The 12,785-nt window shown below is 37.2% G+C and overlaps 1 protein-coding gene across 1 annotated transcript; it reads right to left on the reverse strand.

The window, feature by feature from the left end:
• Nucleotides 1-1,844: 1,844 nt before the first annotated feature.
• Nucleotides 1,845-10,053, reverse strand: CNPYb (FGF signaling regulator protein canopy b). Its single transcript, XM_019060689.2, has 5 exons — nt 9,631-10,053; nt 8,676-8,802; nt 6,343-6,477; nt 5,598-5,682; nt 1,845-4,246 (listed from the first exon to the last, which is right to left on the reverse strand). The coding sequence occupies exons 1-5, from the start codon at nt 9,758-9,760 to the stop codon at nt 4,019-4,021; spliced, it is 705 nt and encodes a 234-aa protein (XP_018916234.1). The 5' UTR covers nt 9,761-10,053; the 3' UTR covers nt 1,845-4,018.
• Between the last annotated feature and the right edge of the window lie 2,732 nt (nt 10,054-12,785).

The raw sequence follows: 12,785 nt of genomic DNA on the forward strand, positions 1-12,785 counted from the left end.
CAGAAAATTCGAAAAAACGTGAAATTTCGGTGTAAACGTTCCGTTTCCGCCAAAGGAACGGCGAAGCAATATTCATGGCGGAGCGCGCACGAGTAGAATTAGAGGGGGGGGTGGAGGTTAGAATTAACCGGGGGGGACAAATAAAATTAGCCCGGGGGGAGGGGTAGACGCACTAAGTGGACTTAGTTTTACGGGGGGGGGGGGGGGGTTGGCATTTTTCTGGACCCCCCCCCCCATCCCATGATTTGAAAATTGGACCCACGTAACGACTTAATCTACTACGTAGATGTCAAAGGGCAGCGCCCCCCCCCCCCCCCGATTAATGCACCCCTTAAAATATTCTTTTTTTCCCGGAATTCATTCCATAGTTCCGTGGTTGTCAGGTGGGGCACCTCCGGGGGGTTGGGCTCCTTGGGTGCCAAGTAGGGCAGCCCACGGGGGGTTAATTTCCTTGGATGTCAGGTGGGGCACCCCTGAGGGTTGGGCTCCTTAGATGCAAAGGGGGGTAGCCCCTGGGGGTTGGGCTTCTTGGATGCCATCCTCGGGGGGGGGGGGGGGGGCTACTCGGATGTCATGTGGGGCACCCCCAGAGGTTTTGTTCCTGAAAACCTACATTCGTATTCGTACCTTCGACCTGGGACAATGATTTGCCTTCAATTGGCCGGCTATGCAAAATGATTGTCGGAACGCACGAATAGTGGTATCAGAATTTCGTATTAAGATTAGGCAGTAGGTTGAAGGCGCTCTTCTGTATCGTATCCAAGTGATCCTGTAGAATGGGGTTGAACAAAAATGTTCATGAATTTCGGAGTCTTCAAGCGAGGCGTAATTTTGAAAAATGCCCGAAGTAGACTATTTTACCTTCTAAGATTTTTGTTTATCTGTAAGTCTTATTTCAAAAAATTAAACAGTTGGAACAGGTTGAAAACTGTATTTCTATCATGTTGCAAAACATGATAAGAAACATTGTCGGTATGACAATGATATATGTGCCGCAGTGTGAAATTTTTATAGCTCCACATGAAACTGAGTTGCCTATTGACTCTTCAACCCTAAAAATTTCAAAGAAAAATATTGATAGCATTTTTCTTGAATAAATGATTTGTTTGAGGAAATTTGGCAATATCCAGATGATCATGAGACTTCCCTGCTTAGTATACAGCAGAATGCATCATGGAAGAAAATAATATTTGGAAGTGATATTATTAAATGTTCCTTTGTGAACGATAAAGGGATCCTATACCTTTCCCACTTGCCACAATGGACCACTGGACAAGGTACAAATTTCAGCATTCTGATACATGCTTCTTAACCAAAATTTCGCGTAGAACACGATGCGCACAACGAAAATGACCAAAATCAACTTATGAAGATATTCAATAATTTTTGATGCGTGAATTCAAACTATCCGCTAACGTTTATCATGACAGTCTCTGCAATAATCTGGCAACCTCAATCTTGACGCTTTGGCTCAGCTATAGCAAATTACCTATGGTTTGAACGACACATGGTGGGAAATGAACATTGCTCCATTGAGAAGATGCTGAAACTGTTGTAGTGCGTGATTTGACTCTCGTAGAGCTTTGAGTTTCTTGTGAGCGGGCAGTTCAAATTCCTCATAACCAATGTGGAAGAAAACGTTAATAACTTCGTTAGGAGTTGATTTCAGTCATTTCCGTAGCGCAAATGTGTTCTGCGTGAAATTTTGGTTGAGAATAAAAGAAGAATAATAAAAGAATGGTTGTATCAGAATCCTTTAATTCGTACCTTGTCTACTGGTCCATTAGAGAGATTGAATTAAAAGGTACAAAATAGGAAAAAATAAGGAGAATACTAAGTATGGATTATTTTTCAAAATGCAATGTAATTTTCAGGTGGAATGAAAAATAAGTTCAGAGTACAAAAACTTGTAAGACTAGTGATTTACATAAAAATTTCAAAGAATTATAAAGCTAAACAATGAAAGTTATTGAAATTTTGTCAATCACCAAATTACTTGAACTTAAGTAGTCCAAATTAGTAAAATGATCCCTAGCTGTTTTGAAAGAGATCAGGTAGAAAGTATATTATATGACTTTAAATAATTCTCAAAATCATATCTAGGTAGGTCACTATGACTAGAGTAATAATAAAAGGGTCAAGAATGATGTAAAATAAAAGCAAATGACCAAAAATCTCACAGTAATTGATTCCTTGTAAACTTAACCAAATAATCATGATCTTAAAACTAAAAGACCATTTAAATTATATCAAAACATACTGAGGTAAGTAGAAATTTTGCTTGCGATTTTTTACATTAAACTGCTGCTGAATCAGTAGATTCTTAACTGAAAAAAAGGACCCAACACTTCTGCTTGAGCATAAAATACCGACAAAAAAGTAAAAAAAAAAAAAATTATCAACACCTGACTGCTTATGGAAATTTACAGCTCACAAATAACTTACAATGAGGACACAAGTCAGAAAGAGTCTGTTGATCAAAGAAGCATACATATATTTGAATACATACTGCTATTTGCTGCGATCTACTGCTAAAGGCCGATTGTTCATTCTTTTATATTGAGTTTTATTAAGAAAAGAAAAATAGTATGGACTACGCGCCATTTTAAAGCCAAATAATTTTGATACTGCGCCCAAATAAAAACTACGGACTGCAAATTAAACAAACAGAGTTATTACAACATAACCTGCTTTACAGTACAGTGAGCTGTGTTCATACTTTGAAACGGCGCATTCTAATTTACTTGATTTCTCTTGATGATACAGGCGACGTAACCAACTATTTTTCGTCAAATTTGTCAATTATTTCCTCTGTTTTAAGAGCCTGTGTTGGCCGATGAAGCGTAAATGCATATTCGAAGATTGCAAAAAAAGTGTTGGCATGCTTCCAAAATTTTCAAGAAGCACAAGCGTCTGCAATAATAAGTAGGAAAAGGAAAGTCATGGAAATTAATTTCTAAAAAGGACTTGCTCAAACCAAAGTGCCAACTTGCAAATAGAATGTAGAAGGCAAAAAAGGCTGCAGCCTTTTTCATCCTCTTTTCCTCAACTTCCAGTCTCATTAATATTTTGATTGAGGTGATGCTCATAGTGCAACAGTAGCATAAATGCAACTGGGTCTCCCTTAGGCAGTACATCATTACATTAGGCAATTTTCGTAGCATACCAACACTCCAACTTGAATGTGCATGGTCTCTTTCTTCTTGAACAGTGATTTAAGAAGAAGAAGAAGCATCTTTTTAGAATCTTCAATTTTTTAAAAGAAGAGAAAATACAGACATCTCACCAAATATATTTTGAAACAGAGGCAATATTTTTGTCCTGTCATATCCGTAAGCCTTCATGCAAAACAATGTGTTGGCATAATGCTATTATCGTCCCTCATTCAATCGATGGCGGATTTTAGGGCTCTCCCTCAGAAAATTTTGAGAAGTGAGCTTGCCTGATGTCCTCACAGTGGATCAAGACTTTTTGCCCTTGTTATTCTCTTTAATTTTTCAATTTATTACCTTGCATAAAGAAAATATTTTGCATCGACCAGCATATTGGGCCACAATAAAGACTTTGGAACTAAATGTTCTGATGAATGAACACTATTCTTCCCAATTAGAAAACCTTAAAATCCTCAAAAAGATAGTTCAATTTGCTCAAACATATGTTCCGTGCTTATATTTTTTAAGGCAAGGAATTTTTTTTATTTTGTACCTCGCTGTACTCCGTTTGAGAGAGACGGGGGCCCCTTAGGGCATTGGCCTGCCCATGTGTCAGGTCCTACCTTTACACCACCGTTTCTTTGTTAACATGCTAATAATCACTTACAAGGGGCATCCCTCACTTAAAATTAAAACTAAATTTGAACAATTAAATGAATAATTTAATTGGAAGACTTGTCCTTTTAAAAGCACATGGAAGGATTAATTCTTAACTTGTAAAGATATCATCTATCATTTATAAAATGCCATCCATGAGCTACAACAGAGCTGAGGCTTCTCCCTGAATGATTACCTAAATGTTTGGTTCATAAGTCTTCTTTTGGTGGTTTGGATTTTGGCACCTTCTTTTTCTTGGACTTTCGCCCTGAATCGCCTTTCTCATTCGTTATAGATAATGTTTCAGATAAACATGAAACATCTTTACCTTTTAATACTTTATCAGCACAAATGTACTGTTTCAAGCTTGTTTTACCTTGTTTTTTGAAATACCAGTCTTCTATGTCTTCCTCGTAGATTTCTAACAATTTTTCGCACTGGAAAAAAGAAAAAACGCACATGAGGAAATAATTCATAGATATGAAAATGAGTGGAATTTAATTCTTAAACTTCCTACAAACTGTTTACGAATTCTCTTACATGGGAACAGTGTTGACTTGATATTGTCACTTTTTGGCCAACGTATCCCAAGTTACGTCATTTGGGCTATGTTATGCTTGTGGTACTTTGGCCAAAAGGTGATGACATTGCAAGGTACTTCATTCTCATTAGCCACCTCCAATGGGCACATGGATACTTAAGGTTTGAACAGAAAAAAAAAAGACTCTTGCTCCCTCCTCAAAATTTTACGTAGAATATGATTTTTACAATGGGAAGTCCAAAAATCTCCTCTTTAATAATATATTAACAAATATGTTTGAGACAGATCAAATGGAAGTTAGATATTACAACTTACATCATTTGTATTTTTGCTATTTAACCAAGGGTAACTGTGAAGACTTATGTCTTGTTTAGAAGTTGATTTTCTAACAATATGTTGTGTGATTCGGTTTTGTCAAGTAATTTTGAAGAGAAATCATACTATGTAATGCTTTAATTCACACTTCCTCTAGTGGGTTAGTGTGCAAGATCTGTGGTGGACTCCTAGCAACATATGAATGTTCATGCTGGATCAGAGAATGACAGCAGTGCTCAATTTTACTTAAAAACCCAACTTTTATAACCATCAATGATATGCTGTTGAAGCAATGGCTTTAACTTTTCATGAGGTATTTTATAAAGCACAGAGAGATTAAAGAGATATTTTCAATTTTTGAAGCTAAATTTTCGAAAAAATTTCAGCTGTATAAGAAAAGAAGAAGAAGAAGTTAAGTACTTAAAAATGTTGAGAAGATTAAATATTTTTTACACACTGACTTAAATTTTCTTGTAGTTGGACTTGATGGACTTAAAATTTTTTGTTGAGACATTATCATTTACATTTTTGAAAGTCCTCTTCATCCTGGCATTTTCCCTCACTAAAGCTGAAGAAATGAAGACGTCAGTAATGAATACAAAACTTAATTCAGAGAAGAGAGGAAAATCCTCACTTTCAAAGTCAGCTTTTTGTCGTGAGGTGGATGAAGCGCTAATTGTGCCACCGAAAGGTCGCGGCCAAGTGACCTGAGTTTAATGGTCTCATGCAAAAGTCACCTGGGGCTGGGTGTGAGAGGACTGGGAAATTAAGGGCAGGATTAACCCTTAGGGCTGCTTAAAAATTAGTAAAATCAAATTAGAAAAAATGAGACAGGCCGATCTTGCTTGATTAGCAAGTTCTCTCACTTATGCCAGTTATCACTTGGCAAGAGTTGACGGAGAATTTGTATCAGTTAACAAAGACATACAAACCTGATTTTTCATGTTGGTGATTTCTACTGATGGCTTATCCCACAGCTCATATGGAATCCCCAGGTCAACTTTCACACCTTTGTCCCTGGAAAAAAAAATGTACACTGTGAATGAAAGAATTTTTCAAGTAATGAATGAATAAATAAATCTTGCCCTGTCAATATAAAATTCGATAAATTGCTTTATATTCAGCTGTTTTTCTAGATAACCTTCACAAAAGTTCACTCTATTAAGCAAACGCAATGGCCTGATTACATTCACAGATTGACAAAAGACTCTGCTAAAATGTCATGGAGATGAGATACATTACTACTGATAGAATGGGATTAGGCGGATTACAACCGTATGTAAACCTGATTTTTGGGAGCATTGCAGCGAGTAACTTTAAATCAGAACCACTCCGCAATTCTGCCATGCTATGAAAAAATGCAGTATAAGCTTTTAGGCATTGCCAAATATCATCTGATAAATCACGAATTTTCTGGAATAATTATGAACCTTTTTATTTCGATTTTTCAGAAAATTTCCTTTGTAATTAGATCATCTAAAAATCATCAAAAATCATCTAAAAATCATCAAAAATCATCTAAAAATTTCAAGGAAAAATATTGATAACTTTCCTCAAAAATAAACATTTTATCAAAGAAAATTTGGCAACTCTTGAATATTCATACAGCGTTCCTCCTTAGCATGGTAGACTTACACAACAGAGTCAAATTTACACCAATTAAAAAAAAAAACTTACACAAGACCGTGAAGAGTTTTGAACGTTTGGCTCATTCCCTTAGAGAAACGCGTGCTATCTTTCCTTTCCTTGTGAATGTTGTACTCCAGAACTTTTTCGCAAATCCCATCTAAAGATTCTACAAGGCGCAACTCCCTGGAACAAAACATTGATGAGTAAATAAATAACTTGATTACACTTACACTCCATAACATAGTACTCCCACTTTTGATACCGTTACAAGAATCTCATAAGTCAACGTTTCCAAGTTGAGAGTTCAAAATAAACTTAAGTGCAGGATCTTGGAGTGGAGAAGTTCTTGGTCATTGAACATCATATAGTCAAAAATCAAAGTTGAACATTTTTTGTAAAAAAAAATTTGTCAGCATGATACATAGGGTGTCCCAAAAGTACCCGAACTGGTTTTGTAACTTCGAAACTAAGATAGATACAGACATAATCTTGGTTTCATTTTAAAGATCAACTCAATACCTATCGATTAAAACCAAGATCAGCTCAATCGGATATAAATCGACCGAGTTATGGCAATTTGAAATCAGTGAGGAAAGTTTACCCCTACGGTTTTTTAGAAAGATTTTTCCCTTACCAGAATTCAAAAAGTTAATATAGGTATCCGCTTTCCTCTGAATCTTCCATAACTTCTTTCTGCTTTTCAAAGTACCGTCCACCAAACCGGATGCACTTTTTCATGCGCTCTTGCCATTTATCCAACATTGTTTTCCTGAATTCTTCCTCTGGGATGGCGTTGAAAAAGTTCTGAACTGCATTCTGGATTTCGGTCTTCGATTCGAATCTTCGTCCGCGAAGCTCCTTTTTTAAGCGTAGGAAACATCCAAAAATCACATGAAGCCAAGTCAGGGCTATAAGGGGGATGAGGGATTGTTTCAACTACATTTTTACTCATAAATTCACGTGTTAAGTTTGATGTGTGAGGCCGCGCATTGTCTTGATGGAGTATCCACAAAGCTTTCAAGTCCGGCCGTTTCTGGGAGATGTGCATTTTCAACTCCTTCAGCACTTTGCAATAATACGTACTGTCACCTGTTGTGTTTGGCAGTACAAAATGTTGATAAATGACACCTCGAAAATCAAAAAACACAATAAGCATCACTTTACAGGCCGATTTTTCGATTCACAGCGATGAAGAATCTTCCTTAAAAACCGTAGGGGTAAACTTTCCTCACTGATTTCAAATTGCCATAACTCGGTCAATTTTTATTCAATTGAGCTGATCTTGATCTTAATCGATAGGTATTGAGTTGATCTTTAAAATGAGATCAAGATCATGTCTGTATCCATCTTAGTTTCGAAGTTACAGAACCAGTCCCGGTACTTTTGGGACACCCTATGTATGATGTCCCCCAATTCCCCACTTAAAATAATATAATTTGGCCGGAAGGATGTTTTGGCTTAATTTTTATTTTTGAGAAAAAACCAAAAAGGTCATGTTTTTCTCAATTTGTTTTCAAAACTAATGTCTTAATTGAGGACTGTACACACGTGCACCCTGAAATCTACTCCATTATTCTAATAGGTCGGTTGCGCTGGTCACAAAATCGTATTTTGATGCTTTATTCTTGCAGATCAACTAAAAATAATAAGATCTACCCAAACAGCAACTTTCTGGGTTGAATATTAACTGAGATATCATATTTTGAAAAGTTGGGTTTTCGACATCATCCACTGCAGTAGTACATACCATGCTATGTACTACCGCATTGGTTGACGTCAAAAACCCAACTTTTCAAAAGACGATGTCGCAGTTAATATTCAACATAGAAAGTTACTGTTCCGATAGAATTCCTTATTTTTAGCTAATCTACAAGAGTCAAGCATCAAAACACGATTCTGTTACCAGCACAACAGGCCCATTGATACATCATTAATAGGAGGACTAAGAATTGGAGATAGGATTTTCTCACTTATGGGGTTAAAATATGTAAGATTTTTAAAAACAGTAAACAAATTAGAGCTCTTTGCTAGAAAAATAGAGCTTTAAGAAAGGGCAAAAGCTCAAGGCCTGATGATGGCAAATTTTGGGATATTAGCACAGTCCACCTGGTGAAGGCTCTGCTCACAGGAATCCATTTTGCAATGATGTCTCTGAAAACTACGAGCATTTTGCAGCATTGATGATTAGTATACTTTTTGAAAAATCCAGAGAGCTTTTGAAAATACAAACATAGTAAAATCAGTAATGGCTATGGCTCTACATCTGTTTTGTTTGGTCAGGGTGTTACTAATCGGGTGGCATGATGATATCACCAATACTTGAGACAAAACTAGACCTTATCATAATCTTATAAAAGTTGTAGAGAGGAATGTCAACTCACGATTTTTTATACTGAGTCTTCTTTTTGGGTTTTACATCATCGACAGAATAACCAATTTCAAGCACATCATGACTCTTGCCGGTGGTTTCCAATCTATCTTCCAGTTCTGTTGTCAATATTTTGCACACTAGAAAAAGAATATATTTTAAAATTGGCGAGTATGTAAAAGGCAAGAACACAAGTCACCTAAATTTAAAAAGTATGCTGAAATGAAAAAAAGGGAAGTTTATGTTATTCACTAGGCAAAATTGATGATTTAAGTAGGAATCTTTCTTATTCAAAAGCCTGTAGAGATTTTTAGTAAGTTCTAAAAGCAATATTGCAAAAATTCAATGTCCTGATTTTTTTAGGAATCTGCAGGGATCTACTATGTCATACGACGGACCATTACTTGGTTGACTTACATGTGATGAATGGTACACAAACTTAAATATAATTAGTTGCGACCATCTAAGGGAAAAGGGATCTCCGTAAAATTTTCAGTAGACCAATATTTATTGAGGTAGGTCACCTGAAAACCTTCAGTGGGCCACTAGACAAAGTCTGAATAAGAGGAAAACATCACATGTCTTCTCTTCAAAATCTTACGGAGGAAACGATTCACATAATGGGCAGTTCAGAAATCAACTCCTGAACAAGATAATGACAAGTTTTTTAACACAAATCAAATGGAAGTTAGAGTATACAAATGTCATCATTGTGTTTTTGCCATTTAATCACTTTTTACTGAAAACACATCTTTTTCAAGAGTTGATCTTCAGACTTTCAGTCTTGTGATTAGATTTCTGTATGATATTTCAAAGAGAAAACATGTAACGTTATGCTTTAATTCACACCTTGTCTGGCGGTCCATTACATGACACTCAGTCTGCGGTAGCCGTCACATAAAGTTCAAGATGTCTACTCTTCCTACACTTGATTCCACTTCAAGTAAGTACAAAGGAGATATAATTACCTTCACATAGGTTGGCGTACTTGACACCTTCTTCCTCCTCTGGAGTGCCGCAATCGACTGTGAGAATATAAAACGCAACAAAAAGCAGAACAAGACTATTGTGAATAGTCATCATCACCGATACATACATAAGACCTCAGATAATGAGACACGATAATTTTGCAAACTGTGTTTTCCAATGGACTTGCAATCACGTTTGCTACAGGTGTTGATGGTGGGTGCTTAAGTTCTGATTAAAGTACACGGCAAAAGCTTGAAATTCAATCATGTTAAGACACAAAACTTACTGCAGCACTTACTTACATTTAGACATTTTTACACAGAAAAATATGAGAGGTATTAACTAGGGAACAAAAGACATCAGGAAATTTTGGATTTCGGCAGGATTCGTTGTTTTGGTCTGAGAAGATTGAGGTTATGTTTTGATTGTCAGCCAGTCGAATAGACCAATGAGAAATCGACCAATCACTACTGAGTGTTTTAAAATATGGCGCAATTTTTTAAATTGACGCTCGTGTCAACGCCGAGCGACAAAGCACAGGGGAGAATTTCATTTTCATAAGCCGCCTTGCGCTGTCCGCAGCGCGTATGGCGCACGACCCGCCTTTCATCATTACATGTCACCGAGGTTAAGAGTTAACTAATTAATACACACGACCAGTGTGTAATTTTAAAAATTAAACATTTTTAAAAAAATTATAAGCTATACAAGTTTTTCGCTAGGGAGCTCTCCCCGCTAGAAATCGTTCACTACCCGTGTCGACAATTTTGTTGTCTACATTCTGTGTTTTTTCTGTCTATTTTCTGAATTTTAAATTTCTAAGAATTACCTAGATGAAGAAAATATCCAATTTTTCTCTATTTTCCATCAGGTTTTTGACTATTTTTTCTTAAGGAAATAGCCCTATCAATTTTCTAGATGACGGAAGATTGATCCATTTTGTATACAGGAAATAGACCTATTTTCTTGAATGAGCCAGAAATGGTAGCTACTTATTCCGCCGTGCTAAGGAAGAACGCCGTATGTGCCTCCAGGCGTTGCCAAATTTCCCTCGATAAAACATGAATTTCCCGGTGAACTCATGAATATTTTTCTTCCAGTTTTTCAGATAATATTTTTCGCAACTTCACCCAAAGTTCCTGAAAATTTCAAGGAAAAATACTCATAACGTTCCCTAGAAATTAACATTTCATTGAAGAAAATTTGGCAACTCTCGAATGTTCATACGGCGTTCTTCCTTAGCACGATAGTATTGGAAAATGTGGTTCCGATACCTGGCCTTATGCCTGGTCGTATAGGTAAAGACATCCAAGTTTGGGGTCAAGGTAGGTAACCGAAGTTCTTGGGTCATCGAATCGAAGCTGTGCTTTGGTTCAGATAACCGACGCCTTCGTTAAAAAATACGAGTCTCAGTATGGCTAACAAAAACTTTAATTACGAACCGACGCTCGTTTTTTATGCCCCAAAACCTCCATGCGGGTTCAAAAACTTTACCTTGCCTTTTGGATCGAGGTAGATACTCCTGACTCCTCTAAGTGTAGTCAGAGCTGTTCTGCCGTGCTAAGGTAGAACGGCGTACGGACATCCGAGGGTTGCCAAATTTCCATGGACGAAACATGTATTTTTGAGGAAAATTATGCGAATTTTTCCTTGAAAATTTCGGGCATTTTAGATTAAATTGCGAATAAAATTCTCTAAAAAATTTGAAGAAAAATGTTCACAATTTTTCCAGCAAATTCGATTTTTATCGCAGGAAATGTGACAATATCTAAGGGCTCATACGGCATTCTTCCTTAGCACGACGGTATCTTTTGTTCCATTCCACGTGCTGCCGTGCTAAGCAAGAACGCCGTAAATCCATCAAAATTTTCCCCCGTTTTTTGGAACTCAACACTTAATAAAATAAAACCTGTTTTACCCATGCACCTCAAATTTTCAGGGCAAGCTCTTGATAGTATTTGCGAAATCATTCTGTGAAAACATTGTCCCAAGGTACACAAGTTTTTCTGCCATGATACATTGTCTCCAAAAAAATTAAAATGGCGTTTACCGGCGTTTTTGCGTTGCACAGCAGCGTGGTCCTCGCATACGTTTTATTTTATCTTGTGGCACCGGCAACACTTTCGGTGTGTGCGTTAACGAATCGTGAAAAAAACAGAGGAAGAATACACGAGAAGTAAGGGGTGGGGATGACCCGATAGGACCAGAGGAGAGGGAAAATGGGGATAAACAGACATTTTCGCACCACCCGGGATACGAAATCCTGAATAAATTTTACCGTTGAAGCGGCGATGCCAGATTCCCCTTTCAAATCCGTGTTTCATAATTCCCTTAATTTCCTCGAGAAAGATGATTTCTGACAGCCAATCGGCAGCAACGGGTAAGGTTAGTGAGACACCGATTAAGCCGCCCGGAAAAAAGGGACCGGGGAGTGTAATGATCTGAGACTGGGTTTTGCGATCCGAGCAATCGATATTGTATGGGTACCTTCTATTTTACCCGGGAAAACTATCGAAGTTCGATTATCGCATTGCGAGATATTCGCTTCAGAGCTGGGGGCTCGGGGGGATTAGACTCATTAATCTAGCTGGGAAAATCAGGCGGAATGAGGAGGGTCTGTTCGAGGGAAATTTTATATATGCAGGTAATTTTGTGTGGGGGAGATTATTCTGCAAAATGTTCTGAGACCCCGAGGATGGTTTCAAATAAAGCGGCACGGAGTGATTCAAATTTTACATTGAGAGCCAACAATTCGATTTTCCTTTTCTTCCTTTTTAAATTTTAAGTTTCTATTGTAGCGTGAGAAAATTTCGCTCTATTCAGGAAAAAGATGTATAGCACATTTTTCGGATAAGAATTACATTTTCCACGCGGAGGTCGATCTCCATACTGCGTCGACAGCACTCCATAGCGTACTGCCGTGCTAAGGAAGAACGCCGTATGAACATTCGAGAGTCGCTAAATTTCCTCCGATAAAATGTTTATTTTTGAGAAAAGTTATGAATATTTTTCCTTGAAATTTTCAGCAACTTTAGATCAAATCACAGCCAAAATTACCTGAGAAATTGGATGAACAATATTCACAAATATTCCTGAAACTTAGTGATTTGCCTAAAGAAATTTGGCAACGCCTGAAGGCTAATACGGCGTTTTT

The sequence above is a fragment of the Bemisia tabaci genome, chromosome 7, assembly GCF_918797505.1.
Source record: "Bemisia tabaci chromosome 7, PGI_BMITA_v3".
NCBI lineage: Eukaryota > Metazoa > Arthropoda > Insecta > Hemiptera > Aleyrodidae > Bemisia > Bemisia tabaci.

Coding starts and splice junctions, on each gene's coding strand:
- CNPYb (XM_019060689.2), bottom strand. CDS start 9,760: ATGTATGTATCGGTGATGATGACTATTCACAATAGTCTTGTTCTGCTT. Junction 5,683..6,342: donor AAAACTCTTCACGGTCTTGT/GTAAGTTTTTTT, acceptor TTTTTTTTCCAG/GGACAAAGGTGTGAAAGTTG. Junction 4,247..5,597: donor TCACCAACATGAAAAATCAG/GTTTGTATGTCT, acceptor TCTTTTTTCCAG/TGCGAAAAATTGTTAGAAAT.